This window comes from Phyllobates terribilis, unplaced genomic scaffold (genome assembly GCF_046119375.1).
Source record: "Phyllobates terribilis strain yellow unplaced genomic scaffold, ASM4611937v1 Scaffold_2__4_contigs__length_985480577, whole genome shotgun sequence".
NCBI lineage: Eukaryota > Metazoa > Chordata > Amphibia > Anura > Dendrobatidae > Phyllobates > Phyllobates terribilis.
Window position 1 is genome coordinate 541,923,689 of NW_027362762.1, and position 20,886 is coordinate 541,944,574.

General features: G+C 41.9%; 1 protein-coding gene across 2 annotated transcripts in view; it reads left to right on the forward strand.

Annotated features, from left to right (window-relative positions):
* The window catches only part of CTPS1 (CTP synthase 1), a 78,979-nt gene that overhangs the window by 27,392 nt on the left and 30,701 nt on the right, over positions 1-20,886 (forward strand). For both annotated transcript variants that reach the window (XM_073666341.1, XM_073666345.1), the window contains exons 5-8: positions 2,602-2,718; positions 11,236-11,319; positions 11,415-11,495; positions 16,477-16,628. In XM_073666341.1, the coding sequence (XP_073522442.1) occupies positions 2,602-2,718; positions 11,236-11,319; positions 11,415-11,495; positions 16,477-16,628 (434 nt within the window). The remainder of the gene's footprint in view (positions 1-2,601; positions 2,719-11,235; positions 11,320-11,414; positions 11,496-16,476; positions 16,629-20,886) is intronic.

The following is a 20,886-nucleotide window of genomic DNA, read 5'->3' on the forward strand; positions in this document are numbered from 1 at the left end:
CAATCCGGAAGGCTGAGTATTTTGGGAATCATGACGTCATGCATCACCTGCGTCAGATGGAGCCAGTTCCATTCCAGACCTCTACAGAAATGCATCCTGGAAGTGACAGACGGATATCAGAATTACCTAGACAGGAAGATGTCTTTATCCAGAGATGCCCAGGACTCTCTACACTGGTGGCTCGACCAGAAAAATCTACAGACGGGAGTTCAGTGGATTCTGGAACCTTGTCTTTTAGTGACCACGGACGCAAGTCTCTCAGGATGGGGAGCTCGAGTGGGAGATTCTTATCTCCAAGGAACATGGTCCACAGAGATTCAGACCCAATCATCTCATTTTCGGGAACTGCAGGCAATCTGGGAAGCCCTACTGAGAAGCCGGGCGGTCTTAAAAGACAGACATGTAAAAATTTTGTCAGACAACATCACGGCAGTCTCTTTCTTCAGACATCAGGGCGGACCAAGACATCCACTTCTCCAGTCCCTGGCCAACAGGATATTCTTAGGTATAGAGAAGATAGTGAGCTCCATTTCAGCAGTTCACCTTCGAGGATCCGACAATCAGGAGGCAGATTACCTCAGCAGGCGTCATGAAGGCTTCAGAATGGGAACTAAAGGAAGAGGTGTTCCAGCAATAAACTCGCAGATGGGGTCAGCCGCACCTAGACCTTTTTGCAGAACATCCAGAACAAATGCAAAGACGACATATTTCTTCTCTTTCGACCCCAGAGATCATCCTCTGGCAGTGGACGCACTCTCACAATATTAGGGAGAGGGCCTAAAATATGCCTTCCCACCTGCTCCTCTAATTCCGAGAATGTTGCGGAGAATGCTGCGGAAAATTCAGGAAGATCGGGCGACAGTCATAGCAATTGTCCCGTTCTGGCCAAGGAGAAGTTGGTTCTCCCTTCTACGTCATCTTGCGTTGGAATGCCCAATCATTTTACCATTTCAGGAAGATATTCTGACTCAAGGTCCACTGTTGCAACAGAATCTTCAACAGCTCCAGCTCTCTGCTTGGCTTCTGAAGGGGAGATCCTGAAGAACAAGGGCTTATCCGCCAGAGTGATCCAGACTATGCAGGCTAGTAGAAAACCTGTATCCCAGGCCATATATAAAAAAGTATGGAGGACCTTTTGTCATTTCCACAGGACGGTAGACATCTCTCAGCCAGACATCCCTGCGATCCTTGATTTCTTGCAGGCGGGATTTGACGCAGGTCTTAGACCAAGTACCTTGAAGGTGCAGATTGCCGCACTAGGTGCTTTCTTTGACACATCATTGTCCTCGCATCCCTGGATAATCAGGTTTGTCAAGGCAATCCAGAGACTTAGGCCTACACAGAGAATTTCTTCCCCTCCGTGGGATCTGAATCTTGTCCTGAGAGTCCTTTGCAAAACCTGCCTTCGGCCCGGTTAATGAATTAGAAATAAAGAACTTAACTTTCAAAACAGTCTTCTTGGTGGCAATCACCATGGCTAAACGGTTGGGTGAAATCCAGGCTCTATCGATTGTCGAGCCATGTATGCAGATTCGGGATGATTGCATCATTCACAAACTGGATCCAAGTTTCTCCCTGAAGGTTGTGTCATCGATGACTTTAAACCAAGAAGTGGTTCTTCCATTATTCTGCGAAAATCCTAGGAATCAGAGGGAGGAAGAGTTCCACCAGCTTGATGTCCGCTGAGCAGTGTTGGCCTATTTGGAAGCCACTCGAAACTGGAGATTAGACTCTAATCTTTTTATACAGTTTGGGGGGAAAATAGAGGCAGGAAAGCTTCAAAACCATCCTTAGCTAGATGGGTCACATCCATGATTAATCTAGTGTACCTTTCAGAAGGACAGCCTCCTCCTGAAATTATCAAAAGCCCATTCTACCAGAGCAGTTTCCACCTCATGGGCAACTAGAGCAGGGGCTACCATTGAACAGATATGTACCACAGCCACATGGTCAGGCCATACTACTTTCTGCAAACACTACAAGCTAGATGTTCTCTCACAGTGGAGATCTGCATTTGGTAGGAAGGTACTTCAGGCAGTTATCCCACCCTAAGCTATGAGTTCTTGGGTATACTCCTATGGTGCTGTCATGGGGATGTACTGGAAAACCGGAATTAGTCTTAGTAATGATATTTCCAGGAGTCCACATGACAGCACCCTTATTTCCCTCCCTATATTGTTACTGTATGTGACTCTAACATATGTCTAAGCAGTCTAAAATAAAATTTGCTGTACCCAGCCAATGTGGTTCTTGGAAAATCACTGAGGAGGTTGGGGGTGGGAGGGCTTTTAACCTCTTGTGCTTCCTGTCCCTACTCAGGATGTGGGATTACTCCTCCTATGGTGCTGTCATGTGGACTCCTGAAAACCTCATTACCGGTAAGACTAATTCCGGTTTTTCATCAAAACTACAGTAAGCAGCCTGAGTCCAGTAAGTGATACATGACTAGAATCGGGGTCTCTGTCTTTTCATTATGCTGCTCGCTTAGTGACAGTCTCTATAAATCAGGCTTTGAGGTTGCATTTGCAGCAATTTTCTATAAAATACACAACGTACTGAATGTGATAATTAGCCCTATATTTGTTGTCTTTTATCTTCTAGCTAGGAGGAACCGTGGGTGACATTGAAAGTATGCCCTTTGTAGAAGCTTTCCGACAGTTCCAGTTCAAAGCTCGAAGAGAGAACTTTTGTAATATTCATGTTAGTCTTGTACCTCAGGTAAGATCAAGCAGCCATTGTCTGTGACTGATTGGCAGGAGCAAAAACACAGTCCCATGTGAACTGACTTGCTTTTCTTATTATTCTTTGATTTAACTGCTTAAGGAACCAAGATGTTTTGGTTCTACATGACAAAACTCTTTGGGGAGTTTGCATAAATGATGGTTTAATGGGCTGTTTTGTTTGCACCATTTTTTAGTGTTAAAATTGCCTCCTATTTTTTCTGCTCTTTTGATAGAATACGTAGATGACTGTACTATATAATATATGGTGATTCTTTGGTTGATGTGGAGACTGACGACTTTTTTTTTTCTGTTTTCCTCATCTATATCTTATATTTTTCCCACTTCTGGGGGGCTCGCCTATTGGACATTATGGTTATATAATGTAGATATGTCTTATTTTGGTTATGTGGGAATTGCTTTTAACCCTTTGCTGCTGCATCAAGTTTCAACTTTCCTACTTTTTTCAAATCTGACGTGGATTTGTGGTAATAAATTTGGAGAGCTTCTGCATTTTGTTCTTTTTTTTTGCCAGTCTTTGTACTTTTGTTAGTGATAAATTTTGGTAGCTAAAACTTAAGTCATACCACACAAAATAGTTAAGAAATAACACTTATCATATGTCTCCTTTATGTTGGCATTATTTTTAAAATGTCCCTTTATTGTGTTATGGGTGGCTTTAAAATTTTGCAACAACTTCTACTTTTTTCAAGGAATATTACAACATTTACTTTTAGAAGACAAAATAGGAATGCTCCATGGTGATGTCCTGGTGATAAGAAACGGGGAAGAGTAGATAGAATCTGCTCATCTGTAGGAGTTGTGCAGGTCAGGCACTACTCTGATGAAGTGATATTCCTCGTATAGACTGCTGCTTTACTCGTTGAAGCTGCCAGAATGGCTCATTTAAAACAATTGCAAGACAAAAAAAAAGGGAAAAACGTTGTGGTGTGCACTGTTCCAATGAAGGCAAGGATGAGACACTTTTGGAAAATCTAAACATTTATTAAAAGAAGCTCGTTGCTGTCTTTCTTTATAAATACACCTTCTCATCCTTATCTTCGTGTCAGCGCCCACCACTACTTTTTTTTTCTCATGTTTGGAAAGGCATTCAGGCCCCTCTTGAACTTTTGCAGTGAATCAACCATTAAACATCATGTGGCAGAATTCCATAGTCTTACTGCTCTTACACTAAAGAAGCTGCCTCTGTGATCCTGAATAAAGCTTCTTTCCTCTAGATGTAGATAATGCCCCCTTGTCCCCAGCGCAGGCCTAGGTATAAAAGGCTGATTAGAAAGGTTTCTGTTCTGTCCCCTCCTATATTTGTACATTGTTATAAGATCACCACTAGCCTTGTTTTTCCAAACTGAATAACCACAAGTTTGATAAATTGTATCGGTATTGCAGATCACTCATTCTCTTAACCCCATCATAGGTCATGTCCCGGCATTTGATGCTGGCCCGCATCTTTTCAGGTACTTGACAGCTGATTTGATCAGCTGTCATGTGCCCCTGACAGCCACTGGTGGAATGCCGATCTATCCAGGTCTGTTAACATGTTAAATGCCGCTGACAGCGACGCCCCACAAAACCCGCCCATCGGGGACGCTGATGGGTTGTCATGACATGGGGTCTGCATAAGATCCCCGTGCTTGTCATATCAGATCTCCTATAAACGCCGGCCCTTGTGTTGCGTAAGCGAAGCGATCGGATAATCGCAGCTTCAAGTTTCCTACCCGAAGGAGACTATTGAAGCGAGTAAAAAAAATGGATATTTCAAAAAATAAAAATTTAAATATAAAAGTTCAAATCACCACCCCTTTGCCCCATTCAAAATAAAATAATAAAAAAAACACATTTGGTATCGCTGCATTCAGAAACGCCTGATCTATCAAAATCTAAGCTAAATTAATCAGATCGGTTAACGGCATTACAAGAAAAAAAATTCCAAACACCAGGATTACGTTTTTTTGGTTGCCGCAACATTGCAATAAAATTCATTATCATCGATAAAAACGTCGGCTCAGGGCGCAAAAAATAAACCTTCACACAGCACCAGGTCCCGAAAAATACAGATCTCGGAAAATGGCGCTATTTATTTATTTATTTTTTATTTTTTTTTCAATTTTTTTTTACGAACTTTTTTTTCACTACTCAAAAAAGAACTTGTACATGTTTGGTATCTGCAAACTCGTGTTGGTTGACCTGTAGAATCATAATGACAGGTTAGTTTTAGCATTTAGTAAACATGGTAAAAAAAAAACTTAAAAAAAGACTTGTGGAATTCAACTTTTTTTTTTTTTGCAATTTCACCAGACTTGGATTTTTTTTCCCTGTTTTCCAGTACACTATATGGTAAAATCAATGATGTCGTTCAAAAGTACAACTTATCCCACAAAAAACAAGCCCTCACATGGCCATATCAACGGAAAACTAAAAAGTTATGATTCTGGGAAGAAGGGGAGGAAAAAACGAAAATGGAAAATCCCGAAGTTGTGAAGGGATTAAAAACCTTAGTTGCTCTTCTCAGCACCTACTCTAGTTCAGCTATGTCCTTATACAACAAAGACCAAAATTGTACACAGTATTCTAAGTGTGGTCGCACTAGTGACTTGTATAGAGGCAAAATATGTTCTCGTCATGAGCATATAAATGTCTCTCTTAATGGATCCCATTATTTTATTAGCCTTGGCAGCAGCTGCCTGGCACTGGTCACTAAAGTTGAATTTTTCGTCCACCCATACGTCCATATACATACAAATCTTTCAGCTACAGTTTGACACAGTGTAATACAATTTAGTACATAATTAAACATTTTATTTCCTGTTCCCAAGTGCATGACCTACATTTATCTACATTAACCTTAATTTGCCATTTCTCAGCCCAAGCCTCAAGCTTACATAAATCCCTCTGTAACATTAAGTTATCTTCCTCTGTGTTGATTACCCTGCAGAGTTTGGTATCATCTGCAGATATTGAAATTCTACTCTGAATGGCCTCTGCTAGGTCATTAATAAGTATGTTAAAAAGAGGGCCCAACACTGACCTCTGTGGTACCCCACTGTTAACTGTGACCCAGTCAGTATGTTCCATTAATAACCACCCTATGTTTCATATCACTAAGCCAGTTGTTAACCCAGTTACACATATTTCCCTAGTCCCATTTTTCTAGTTTTATGTAACAACTTTTTGTGTGGCACTGTATCAAGCTCCATTGAAATGTCCATATAGACAATATGCTGTGCCAGTCCTGTGGCATAGACACTGTTTTATGGAATCTGTACATATTAAACATAATGTTATGTCTATCACGGCACTTAATTCCTGCAGTACTGGGGGTGTATGCCATCTAGGTCAGGGGATTTGTCTACTTTAGTGATTTTGAGGTGGCAATGCCTGCTGGGTTAAGCAGGTGACATGGAGAATTTGTAATATCCCTGAGCATGTCATCTGTCATGGGATTTTCTTGTACTGTAGAAAAAATTTGTGTGGCACGGAGTCTTTGGCTATGTGCCCACGATGTAGAAATGCTGCATATTTTTTACGCTTCTGCCTGGCAGGAAAAACGCATGCAGATTTTACATGCATTTTTCCCGCTGGGTAGAAGCGTTTGTATCAAGCGCTTTTCCAAGCGATTTTAGCATCACTTGGAAAAGTGCTTGACAACTTGCTCACACTATATAAATTCATGCAACCAGTATGGATTTATATAGTGTGACAAAGTTAGTTAAAAAAAAAAGAATAAGAATAGTAAAAAATAAAGATTATACTTACCTTCCGATGTCCTCCCGGTGTTTTCTCTGCTCCGTCCGGTGTCTTGGGCGGCTCGCAGTGGTGTGAAGGACCTGTGGTGACGTCATTGAGTCATGTGACAGGTCACATGACTCAATGACGTCATGGCAGGTCCTTCACAACACCGCGACCCATACAGCAGACCAGACGGAGGGGAGAAAACACCGGGAGAACATCGGAAGGCAAGTATAATCTTTATTTTTTATTTAAAATTTTTTTTTTACAGTTTCTCATCCAGACTTGGGTACCATAGAGTCTCCTCTCCTCTAGACCCTGGGTACCATCCGCACATTGAACCGTGTGATATCCGCTTATGCACATGCAGTGATGCGGATGTCACGCGGTCCAATGCAAGTCAATGGCGGCGATTACGCTGCGTGTCCGCAAAATTAATGGACATGCTGCGTATTTTTGAGCGCAGCATAAATGCTGCGGAAAAATCCGCAGCATGGGCATTGACATTGCGGCTTGTCATTGTGGACCATGGGGGGCAGATTACCAAGCGTTTCCCAAGCGTTTACGCTGCGTAAATTCCACAGCATAAACGCTTGGAAAACGCATAGTGGGCACACAGCCTTTGTCTCAGTCTTTACGCCGATATTTTTTTTTCTTTAAAAAAATGTTTCCTCTATATTTAAAACCTCGTCACTCCCCTGTCTCTATAATTCTCTAAACGTTTTATGTTCGTAATATATTGTGCCGCTTACAGCCCTATTTAGATATACAGTTTTCCTCCTATTTTTAACTTGTTTGTTTATTTCCATATGGTATATATTATGCACAAGTATTACTTAGGATGCTTATAAAAGTCTCCCATTTGCTTTGTGTACTTATATTTTCAAGGATATTGTCCCAGTTTGTGACACCAAGATCATCTCATAGTCATTGGAAATTTGCCTTTATAAAGTTTAGTGTTATTGTAGACCAGAGGTCTCAAACACGCGGGCCGCATGCGGCCCCTGAGGCTGCTTTATGCAGCCTGCAGGCACAGAGTCCAGGAGGAGCCGCCGACAGAAGCGCTGCATTGCCGTGCAGAGACGGTCTCCCAGCACAGCATTTCCAATGCCAGCCGCCGGCCTAGCAGAAGCCAGCAGCTGATATCTGCGTCCCAGCGGAGCGGCGTATGACGTCACTGCCATGCGCAGATATCAGCTGCTGGCCTCTGATTTGGCCGGTGACTGGCATTGGAAATGCTGTGTTAAATCAGCCATCATCTGCTGGGAAAGATGCAAGCTCAACGTGTGAGCCTGCATCAAATGCTGTAACTGTACATCAAAGGTCGTGAAGAGGTTACTTCATTTAAGTCCCATGGGATGCCAAACTTAAGCACACAGTGGGCCATAATGAAAAACTTAGACAAAGTTGCAGGCCTACCAGTATACAGTATAATGGCCCCACATAGTCCTCCATACAGAATAATGGGGCCCCACGTAGTCCTCCATGCTGAAAAATGGGGCCCCACGTAGTCCTCCATGCTGAAAAATGGGGCCCCACGTAGGGGTGGCAGTTCTGGTGTTGCGGGCCATATATAACAGCCCTGCGGGCTAGATTTGGCCTACGGGTCGGAGTTTGACACGTATGTGTTAGACCATGCATATGATAAGGGGCATTACTTGGCCTCTGCACACTGCAATCACGTTGCTGGGGTGGAAAGGAGCACACTATGTCTTACAACCATCTAGATGCTGCTGTCAATATTGATGGTGGAATCTAAAGCATTAAATGGTTCGATCGCTGTTGGCATCATGCATAGTCTTTACAGCAGTGTCTGACACTGCTGATCCCCTGACCTGGGACTATCACGATTACACGTAAGACACTTTGCAGGAACGCCTTGCTCGCTGTGGAAAAGGATGATGGGAAGGATTAAGCACTTCCTTCACATTTCATATACCCATTTTGTCTTGATATTCGAAAAGTCTCTATGAACAGAAGGCGGGTATGTGTCACAGGTGTGTCAGAAGTGACAGTCGCCCTGCAGTTGGTTGCAGGAGATCTCTTCGTTTGGCATTACAGATACCTTCTTAGAGGCTGTCTGTCTAGTGGCTACCTTCCTCTGGCTAATTAACACCCTGGCCTGTGTATATAAATACCTGCTGTCTGCTTGAGGGAGGTGCCGGCGATACTCACATTACCCTTGTGGAGACCTCGAGCAAGTGCATTACTTCTTCCTGTCTGGAGCCGGCCGCGACCAATCAGCATTATTGGCGCCAAATTTAAACACTGCTCTTCTGATTGGTCGCCGGCCGGCGACAAATTTAAACACCGTTCTGCTGATTGCGCCCAGTCGGCCGCATACATATTCTAGAACAGAGTTCCCCAACTCCAGTCCTCAAGGCCCACCAACAGGTCATGTTTTCAGGATTTCCTTAGTATTGCACAGGTGATGTAACTATTGCAATACTAAGGAAATCCTGAAAACATGACCTGTTGGTGGGCCTTGAGGACTGGAGTTGGGGAACCCTGTTCTAGAATACCTGATGCGTTAGAATCGGGCCACCATCTAGTTATCAAATATATGTCTTAGATCTGAATATACACAGAACATCAGTGTAAGAATGTCTGTATAATTATTTTGTAAAGATTTTGCCTTTGCTACTATAGTGAATATTTATTTAGGGCTGAACTCCTAAAATATGTTTTCTAGTATCTGGACTGTACTGCCATTCTAATATTTTAGTCTCTTTAGAAAGTGCTACAGTGGTCCCTCAGATCATAATATTTATTCTAAGATGTCCATTGTAAGTTGAAAATAGTATATTTCAAGACAAAATTGTTAAAAATACAGTAGTTATGTCCCTAAAAACATGAAACCAAAATCTGATCATGGAGAATTAAGCCGATGGCATATAAATTAGGAATGACTTAGGAAGCTGTCAGATCTTTATCTGTTTTGAGCTGTAGCATCTTCAGGGTTCTGCAATGTGGTTTCATATACATAAGGTACTGTGCTGCTTGTCAAGGAGGTGCCACTCGAAAATGTAATTACACATGCACTACTTGCATATAACACCCACGGACATTTCTTATATCCTATCCTATATCCATAGACCTTACTATGGAGTTGTTCCACCCCCACACCCTATGGTAGCTATACCAGCTTGCACTCTTCTGGGGTGGCTTTCTACAAGATTCTACAGTGTTCTGTTCATTATCCAATTAGTAATTGGCATGAAGCTCCTGCTTTTCTTATTTCCTACACGGTGTATGGAGAAAAGTATTGGGACACCTAAATATTACACCCAAAGGAACTTTTCTGATATCTCACCCTACATCTGTAGACAATCATGTGGAATTGGTCTGGAAAGCAATTTCATCCATCAGACTTCCAGATAGTGTGACTTGTCAGTCCACAGAAGGCATTTCCATTGCTCCAGATCCCAGTGGCCGCATTCTTGGTGATATGAGGCTTTCATGCAGCTGCTTGGCCATGGAATCCCTTGCCATGAAGCTTCTGGAGTACAGTATTGCAATAATTAAGAACTTTTAGTTCGAAACGCGTTTGCTGTTCTTCTCCAAGGTGGACTTTTAAAATATTTTTTGTATGACCCAATAAAATATGGATTTTAAAAGATTTGTTCAGCTGGATGTTCCTGGTTCCTCATTGTTCATCTGGTAGCACTCCTGGCTCCATGCTGTTGATCTTCTAGGTGGGTGAGCTGATTTTTTCCTTTCTTTTTTTATTTTTTTTTATGTCTAATTTTGTCTGAAAAAAAAATGCAGTACTTTACACCATAAAATAAAGTTGCATTTCCGCTCCAGGATAAAATTAAAAAATGCTTTATTTATTAAATGCTAAAACAGCATGGCATTAGGCTTGTAACAATAAGAGAAAAATCAATTGTGGTCTTTATATATTATCTCGTATATGTTTGGTCAGAATGGAGTTGTGTGCACCTGGAGGACCCAAGCTGGTGACCAGACTTTCCCACTCCATTGTTAGCACCGTACAGTACCCATGAAATAAATAAGCTTTCTGAAATCTCATGTGCATGGTGCTTATTTTTGCTTGGTGATTTGAATCGGTGTTTTTTCACAATCAGTGTTTCATTAGTGATATTTTGCTGATGAAAAAATACATGAACTGCAAAGCTTCTTTCAATACAATATTAATCCTGACTGCATCAATTTGCTATCTGTGATTTTCCTGTGTCCTATCTGTGAATTACCCGTTAGATTTGTTTTGGGTAATTTTTTATTCATGACTTGGATCAAAAACAAACATGTCCCCATGCACATGGTCCCCAAAATCAAGGACATGTAACTTGCTCCATAGACTTTAGTGGGTATGTGTTCCATCCATGAAAACCACAGAGTACGTGCGTCACTTGTGGACGTCTGGGTGAGCAGTTAAGGAGCAGGGCTGCTTGTAAAGACACAGTCTAATTTATTATTAATCACAGATTAGTCTAATTTTGCTCTTTTATTTCAAACTGAATAGAGGGTGCTATTAATCATATCCTTGCATTGTTTTAAATTTGTGAATTTTTTTTATTTCTTTCCTGCCCAATTTTGTTTTTCTTTAGCACCTTGTGGTTTCCTTTATCAAATATGAATTTGTAGATACAAGCAGTTTGACTAAACACTGTATTTAAAGGGCTATTTTACATGGTTCGTCATTGACCCCTTCCATGAATATCATGACCACAACAATGTGTGTATATAGAAGTATAGTTAGTATATATCTATGAATAATTAGTTGTTTTGTTTTTTAAACTTGCAGCCAAGTGCCACTGGTGAACAGAAAACCAAGCCCACTCAGAACAGCGTACGGGAGCTGCGTGGACTGGGTCTCTCACCAGATTTAGTAAGTAGTTAAAACATACCTGCATCAGCAACACCTCACTTTTGAGTTCCTTGTGGTCTAGGCCAATCCATTCCTCAATCAATTGTATTTTTTAGGTTGTTTGTAGGTGCACCACACCTCTGGACACCTCTGTAAAGGAGAAGATTTCAATGTTTTGTCATGTTGAACCTGAACAGGTAAGATTATAATACTTGATCAGGAATTGTTTTACGTTGCCTTTCCAGACCAGGTTTATTACTCATTCAGAAGTCCATGAGTCACATATATTCTCTCTATGGTTTATAGAACACATTTCTGTAAGTCTATAGGTCTATTCACATGTCCGTGTTATTTTGTGTGTGTGAAAAATCACAGGCCTCATTCGGACATCAATCTCAATGAAGAGTTATCTCAAAATTTTCAGTGATTTATGTTGAAGTATTTTCAGTGTTTTTAATGAGACTGTCATCAGGTTTTTGCTATCTCATCAGAGAGCAGCATGATGTAGGGGCAGAGACCCTGATTCCTGTAGCAGTGCTTTACATACTGAGCTGATTTGCTGTTATTTTGATAAAAATCACTGTTTTATCTACTAGCCATTATCAGAATGTTGAACTCTGTATATGGGCAAAAGCGGTCAATCAGTGGATGGTATGGTCATACAGTGTACACAGCTGCCAATCAGTGGTGGGGGCAGGGTTATACACAGCTCATGAACATGCTTGGTTACCTGGTAGTAGGGTCACTAGTCCTCTAATGATCTCCTGCTCATGAAACCGTGATTTTATCAAAACTACAGCAAACACCCAAGCAAGTGACAAACTGTTGCAACCAGGGTATCTGTCTCTACATTATGTTGCTCCTAGATTAGGTGGCAAAAACCCGGTGGCACACTCCCTATATCTCTATTCTGGATTCATTAACCCCTTCGGAACTTTTCGATTTTTCCTTCCTCCCAATCCATTGGCCAGTCTTCTCAGTTGGGAAGCAGTCTTCTGGAAATTTACTGTGTAAAGTTAGTGAAAGAATCACAGTGCCCTTAATCACATCAACATCCTATAACACAAAGCAGTTCATTGGGCATTTCTACATTGGCAGGACCAGCTATAGAGTCTCCCAATCAAAATCCAGTCCGACCTCTCCACTGCCATGGCTTATATCAACCCTCAATGAGGCACTCTTGAGTCGATAAGCAATGACCGCGTTATCGCAGATTCTCGATTGGGTGGAACAAAGAATCTCGGCTATCCACATGCCAGTAGAAAAGTGAGCCGCAGACTTACTAAGTCATAAAGAATTAACCGCAGGAGAATAGTCTCTCCAGACAAACATCTTAGAGATCCGCCTGCAGTGGGGCATTCCAGATATTGATCTAATGTCATCCAGGCGCAATCACAAAGTTCCCAGTTGATGTCCAGAGCCCCTGACGCTCTGGCAATACTTTGGTCTCAGTTTTCCCTCACTTATATATTCCCTGCTTTTACCTCTGCTAGCCAAGTTGCTTAAGAAGATCAAATCAGAAGGATTCCTCTATCTTCCTCGTGGCCCAGAAGATCACGGTATGCGGATGTGGCCAACCTCATGGCATGTGTTCCATGAAGACTTCAGGATCGACCAGACCTTTTCTCCCAAGGTCCTTTCTTGCACCAGAATTCTCGGGCTCTCGATTTAACTGCATGGCTGTCGAAGCTATGGTTCTAAAATCCTCAGGTTTTTCTGACCAGGTTGTGCAGCCCATGATCAAGGCATTTTCGTCTCATATCTTCCATCATTCCTGGAAGGCTGTCTTCTGCTGGTGAGAAACTCTCTACCATCTCTTCTTGCATTCCTGCAGTTCAGTCCGGAGTCTGACTTGGCTCTCCACTCCCCCCAAGAACAAGGTCTTGGTCCTATACATTTTTTTCCAGAAAGCTCTAGCTTCAAAACATCAAATCAGCCTCTCTTGGAACCCTGTGACCATAATTTGGTGCTTAGTGCACTATAGTGTCTTACTTTTGAACCAATTCACAGCATTTGCCTGCTCTGGCTTTCCTTGAAGGTGGCATTCCTGACTGCGATCACTTCCATCAGGCGAGTATCAGAATTTGCTGCTTTATCCTCCTTTGCTCTCCTTTTCTAGTCCTTCACCTGGACAATATGGTTTTGCATCTGGTACCTTCTTTTCCCAATGTGGTTTATTCCTTCCACTTTAACGAAGAGAGCCTTATACATTCTGTTTGGCCTTCTCCTTCTTATCCAGCTGAGAAATCTTTACTCAGTAATTCTGGAAGCTTAATTAAGCCAATAACAAAGTGCCCCCCGTCGGGGTCGAGGCTCATTCCACTCGGACACTGAAGCCTTCCGAGACTGCCTGCCATGAGACATCGACTTTGCCACTTAAAGAGTCTACAAGGTTCACACTTTCACCTTGGCGGGCCATCGATGCAAATGTGGGCAGAAATGTGTTTCAAGTGAAAGCTGTTCAGAAAACCTCATGCGTAATTTGCCTTACACATTCCTATGTATTTCCTGCCCTGGCAACTGCTTTGGGATGTCCTATGATTTTCTGTATTCACCAATGAAGACAGCAAGAAAATATTTTGGACTTGTCGTAAAATCCCTTTCATAGCTTTCATTGGTGGACACAGCACCCACCCTTTTATTTCTGTTCCTGTAATTTTTATTTTCTGCAACTCCTACAGCTTTACTCAGTAGGTGGGTGTAGCCTGTTAAGGAAGATCCGACTTTTTTTTGAGTATTACTGCAGGGACTGAAAGTGCAAATCTGGCATCTTGACCTTTTTATCTCTCGGTCGCTTCATTGGGGGACACTGGAACCATGGATTTATATGCTGCCACCTGATACTAAGAATACATCTTGGAAAAGAAAAACTGACTACTCCTCCCCACCAGACTACACCTGGGAAGCTGACACCCAGCTGTGCAGTTTTGCTTTGTGTTCTTTGGAGGCAGACATGGGTATGAGTAACAGACTTGTCTTAGCCTTGGGCAGACCTGTCTTGAGCCAGGGGTGACTTCCAAGGTCCAGGTTCCTGCCTTGGCTATCCTGGTCCAGCAGAACTTGACTTGTAGGCCATAGATTAGGACTACCCACCATGTCAGGGTGAATGCAGGCCACTCTATTAACTCCTCCTTGAGCTTCTTTTTATGACGATCAGACATTTCTCCATTGTGGCTTTCTGGGTTAATGCATTGGATCTATTGCATCAGACAAGGCTCCGAAGTGGGCTCTCACTTGTCTCTCTCCTTCTCTGGGACTGAGTGGTCTGGTGTTCAGCTCCCTCATTTCCACTTGGCATGTTCTCCACCTTTCACCTTAATCAGAAGGTTGCTTTCCTTCTCCCCTCATCTCCCTGAGCTGTGCAACCCTACCAGTCTTTCACAGCCTTGCTTGGACGATCAGTTGCCTTGGGAGGTCATCCTGGCATGCTCTGGTAGAGATCAGACCGCCTTTAGTGCTACCATTGTTTTCTGGTTTCAATCAGCCAATGCGGAATGTCGGGCTAAGCTAGGGCACCCTGGGGCTTAGAAGCCTTCTGGGCTTTACTCGTCCAGGCGTCTGTTCTTCTATTCCATAGGGCTGCTATTTCTGTCCACAACGTTGTGGAGCTCTTACCTTTTGCGTCTAGTGATTCAAGTCTTGCCAGAAGGGCAAGTGCAAGTGGTAGTTGCTGAGGTAGTAACCTGAGGGATTGCTATTCTTTTTTTCTGCAGTACTGGTATTAGATTTCCCACCCCAGGTACAGCTTTAGGATGTCCCATGGATTAGTCCGAGAGATTTTTAGTGTTAACCGTAAAATCTTTCTTGTAGCCTTCATTGGGGAACACCGCTCCCTCCCTTGGTTTTGCTCCTACCGTTTTGCACTAACTGAATGGGCGTCTGCTGCCCTGGTGTAGCCTGGCAGAGAGGAATCTGCTTTTTTTTCCCAAGGACGTGGTCATTATTGTGCATAAGTATGTGTCAGCCAAAAACATTAGTGGGTGATAAATACAGAAGTGGTGACGAGTTTCTATTGTACTTTTCCTCTGATTGTTCCACTCCTGGTTTTGGCTTACACATACTGATGTAAAATTCTGACCAAATACTGAACGTGTAAACGTGGTCTAAGATGTATTCTCAGTGTCAACCTCTAGGTGGCAGCATATAAACCCATGGTTCCTGTGTCCCCCAATGAAGGATATGAGAGAGAGATTTTACAATGAGATTTTTATTTTTTAATCCGACATTCAGCTTATGTTTAAAATCTTTATTTTGGTAAGCCAAACTTCGATGAGACGATATCAATTATGTTGTTGCTTTTCTTGGCAAACGGCGATCAGTGCTGTTACGGGCCATTGTCGGCTATGTATTACAGCCTATATCTGGCCTGTTTAGAGCAGGAACAGCTCCTGAGTCTGCTACATACACCTGCACCCTGGCCCTGAGCTACATGTAAGGCAAAGTGCGCAAAGGGGTTAAGTATTTCACTGTTGTTGTTGTTTTAACACATTTTGAAAGGGTGTAAAATTGTCTTTTACTGATCACCATTAAACAATGTTCACACATTCAGTATTTGGTCAGTATTTTACATCCGTATTTGTAAGCCAAAACCAGGTGAGGAACAATCAGAGGAAAAGTATAATAGAAACATGTCACCAATTCTGTATTTATCACCCACTCCTGGTTTTGGCTTACACATACTGATCGAATACTGAATGTGTGAACATGGCCATGTTTTTGCAATTTTACTGAAGCTGGATTTTTTTTTTTTTTACAATACATTGATCATAAAATAATGGTGTCATTCAGAACTACAACATGTCCCTCAATAAAACAAGCCGTCATACAGCAATGCAAGTAGAAGAGTAAGAAGTTACAACTCTAGGAAGAGGGTGAGGAACAATCAAAACGCAAAAAAATAAAAGGAAAGCTGTCCAGTCTGCATTTAGGGTAAAAAAGGAATAAGGCTTGGGACCCCCATTCTAATGATCGTAGGGGCCCCAGTGGCAGGATCCCCAGCAATCATCTATTCTTTGGTTAGATGATAGCTTTTTTTTAGCTAATGTAATAGTGGATATTTCTGGAAGAATAGAAGACTTATCTATTATAAATATCTGTTAACCATATGGAAGTCCATCTCTAGGCATTCTCTGTTCTACAGTGTAGATGAGATCTCTAACTCCTCTCTGAATCTTCTAGGTGATCTGCGTGCATGATGTCTCTTCTATATACAGAGTCCCATTGCTGCTGGAGGAACAAGGTGTAGTGGAATATTTTCGGAAACGGTTAGATCTTCCTATTGGACGCCAGCCTCGCAAGATGCTTCTGAAGTGGAAAGAAATGGCAGATAGGTAAAATGACAGATGACATGAAAATGCAGAAATGCATATTAAGATGCCATGGGCCCAAAAGCCACAGCCTACGACTGCAGTTAATAACAGACTACTTCATAACTTAATCCTTTAGTACACCTCAGACCTGATGTGAATTTGGCCTAAAAGTGTCCCCAAAGGTATCTGAAAGAATGTTAGTCTGGCATCTTCCATTACATTTGCTGTATTACCTTTTCTAGCAATTCACAGGTAATCAATTTTTCTGGAATATTGATTTGTCTGTAGCTAAATATTGAGGTATGAAGCTTATGTACTGTGGCTTATGTACAGCTATTAACCCCTTTACCACCTTAGTTTTTCCCGTTTTTGCTCCCCTTCTTCCCAGAGCCATAACTTTTTTATTTTTCAGTTATATGGCCATGTGAGGGCTTGTGTTTTGCAGGACAAGTTGTACTTTTGAACGACACCATTGGTTTTACCCTATCGTGTACTGGAAAACGGGAAAGACATTCAAAGTGCAAAAAAAGTGCAATTTCACAATTGTTTTTTGGTTGTTTTTTTTATCATGTTAACTAAATGCTAAAACTGACCTGCCGTTATGGGTTATCATTCTCCAGGTCATTACGAGCTCGTAGATACCAAACATGTATAGGTACTTTTTTATTTAAGTGATGAAAAAAATTCCACACATTGCAAAAAGAAAAAGGCACTATTTTCTAAGACCCGTAGCATCTCCATTTTTCGGAATCTGGGGGTGGATGAGGGCTTATTTTTTGTGCGCCGAGCTGACGTTTTTATTAACATTTTGGGGTAGGTGCAATCTTTTGATCACATGTTATTGCATTTTATTGCAATGTTTCGGCGACCAAAAAAACGTAATTCTGGCGATTTTTCTTTTTTTTTTTCTCTACGCCATTTACCGATCAAATTCATCATTTTTATATATTAATCAGGCAATTCTGTATGTGTGTGTGTGTGTACATATATACAGTACAAACTAAAAGTTTGGACACACCTTCTCATTTAAAGATTTTTCTGTATTTTCATGACTATGAAAATTGTACATTCACACTGAAGGCATCAAAACTATGAATTAACATATGTGGAATTATATACTTAACAAAAAAGTGTGAAACAACTGAAAATATGTCTTATATTCTAGGTTCTTCAAAGTAGCCACCTTTTGCTTTGATGACTGCTTTGCACACTCTTGGCATTCTCTTGATGAGCTTCAAGAGGTAGTCACCTTCTTTGTTAAGTATATAATTCCACATGTGTTAATTCATAGTTTTGATGCCTTCAGTGTGAATGTACAATTTTCATAGTCATGAAAATACGGAAAAATATTTAAATGAGGTGTGTCCAAACTTTTGGTCTGTGTGTATATGCATGCAGGCCAGGGATGTGACCTTGGATGTACTCATATGTCCAAGGTCGTAAAGGGTTTAAGGAGGCTTAATAGCTATCTGCAAATATCTGAAGGGATGTCACATTCTAGAGGGATCATGTTTATTCTCATCTGCACATGGAAGCATGAGAAGTAATGGAATGAAACTAAAAGAGCAGACACAGATTAGATATTATAAAAAAAAACTTTTTGACAGTTAGGGTGATCAATGAGTGGAACAGGCTGCCACGAGAGGTGGTGAGTTCCCCTTCAATGGACGTCTTCAAACAGAGGCTGGACAGACATCTGTCTGAGATGGTTAAGTGAATCCTGCATTGAGAGGGGGGGTTGGACATGATGACCCTGGAGGTCCCTTCCAACTCTAACATTCTAGGATTCTATTGTTATATTGTTGCCCTTGTGGATCATTAAAAATGTTAGTCTTTATTGATACATTTGACAAAAAATACTCTATCATAAAACATTAAAAAGTAAAGACTACACACGAATGGAAAACCAGAAAAGGAGACTATCTGGCCTGGGAAGTAACATGCAGTAAAAATCCATAAATAGATGAAATTGAATGTATTAATCACATTAAGGCTATGTGCCCACGATGCAGAAAAGCTCTGGATTTTTCCTGAGCGTTTCTGCACCTCCCTGGCAGAAAAAACGCATGCGGATTGTGCATGCGGATTGTGCATGCGGATTGTGCATGCGGATTGTGCATGCGGATTGTGCATGCGGATTGTACATGCGGATTGTACATGCGGATTGTACATGCGGATTGTACATGCGTTTTTCCTGCCAGGGACAAGCGGATGTGAAGCTTTCTTCACATGCATTTCCGCATGCGGGTTTTCAAGCGCTTTCCAAGCGGTTTTAGCATCACTTGGAAAGTGCTTGTCAACTTGGTCCCACTATATAAATCCATGCAAACGGCATGGATTTATATACTGTGACCTTAAAGAATGGTTAAAAATAAAAAAAAATAAATCTATGCTTACCTTCCGATGGCCCCCGCAGTCTTGCTTCCCTCCGTCCTGGCTGCCGGCAGGTCACGGTACACTGAAGGACCTGCTAACGTCAGCATCTCGTGACCCATCTCATAACTATGATGTCAGCGCAGGTCCTCCAGTCCACCGCGATCTGCCAGCAAGGGAGGACGGGCGCAGCGGGGGCCGCCAGAAGGTAAATATAACATATATTTTTTATTTTATTTTTTTTACAGGTACTATGGTACCTGGGTCCAGAGGAGAGTCTCCTGTCCTTCACACCCGGGTACCAGCCGCACATTGGAATGCATGGAATGCACATCTACATATACAGTGATGCGTAATCCATGCGATCTAATGCAAGTCAATGGCGGCGAAAACGCCACGCTTCCGCAAAATAATTGGTAGTGCTGCGTTTTTTTCCGCAATGATAATCCACAGCGGAAATTTCCGCAGCATGTGCACAGCACATGCGGATTATCATTGGGGAACATGGCAGACCTTCTACCAAGCGTTTTTTAAGCGTTTTTGCCGCGGCAGAAACGCTTAAAAAACGCATCGTGGGCACATAGCCTTAATGCCATACCTCAAGAGTAAAGTGTCCCACAGCAAAGCAAGCATGAAACGGTGAATACAATTACTAAAGAACCTATGTAACCTAGTCTTCAGTGCACGACACACATTTTGCTTAACTGCTTCGACCCAGGGTTCCAGATACAGATTTTATGTGAAGCGCGCATTGAGGGCTGGTGGCTACCTTGTAATTTGACCCATTATTTCATGCGTTCTCCGCATGTTTTTTTTTTCTTCACAATGTGAGTTCTTCTTCTTGGAATATTCACTTCTCAACATTGAAATTGCAACACCAAGAAGGAAAAGTCATGGAATTATGGAAATCACAGAACTGATAGACATATTAATGATCTGCACATGTTGAAAAAATGAAAAATAAAATTTTTATAATATCTAGATTTATAAAACATCTGCACAATGCCCAGAAATACATACTTAAGCACCTTGGCATGCATGGGTGTCTCAGGAATGTTCTCCCAAGCTGAATATACTTGGGCAAGCAAATCATCAAGATCTGCTGTTGGCAGCTTCCTTTGCAATTGTCAACCAATGACATCCCAGATGTGCTTGATGGGAAATGAGTATAAAGAGGCCATGATGACAAGTTTAGAACATGCAGGCTGCTCACAGTAACATGTGGCCTGTTGTTGCCATTTTTTCAAAAACAACTCCTGGGACTCGGTTGGTGTTCCTGAAATGAAAACTAGAAGGTTCTGGCTACCATGTATTATGCCATCCCCCATCATAACCCGAAAAGTAGATGTTCCCTCATGAAGGCCTCTCTATGGTGTTGCCCAGGTCGTTTTTTTACAGTCTTTGGCGGTGGTGGTATGAGGTAAATGGGACACTTGTAGCTGGAGGTCTTGCTCGTAGCACAGTGTCATACAAATTCCTTTTGACGGTTTGTGTAAAAATGTTTTTTCGCCTTTGGTTTGGCATGTGACATCTAAAGAATGGATCAGCTGTGGAACCAGTAGTATAGCTGTTTTTCCAAAATGTCTCAGGAGTCTTGTTTTTTTTTGGGGGGGAGAGATTTTTTATACTCATGTTGCTTGTGCTTACTGTCGTAAGCCTGTGTGGCCTTTAACGTGCTACTACATCCTGCAGCGTCTCCGGACTTGACTTGTCTACAATTGAGCACATTTGGGATGTCATTGGTTGGCAATTGCAAAGAGAGCTGCCAGCAGTGGATCTTGATTCCTGTGCCTAATTGCATTCAGCATGGCAGAACATTTCTCAGGGAACCATTAATAACCTCATTGGTAGCATGACAAGGTGTGTACCTGTGGGTATTTTTGCATGTGACACTAATACTCAATAC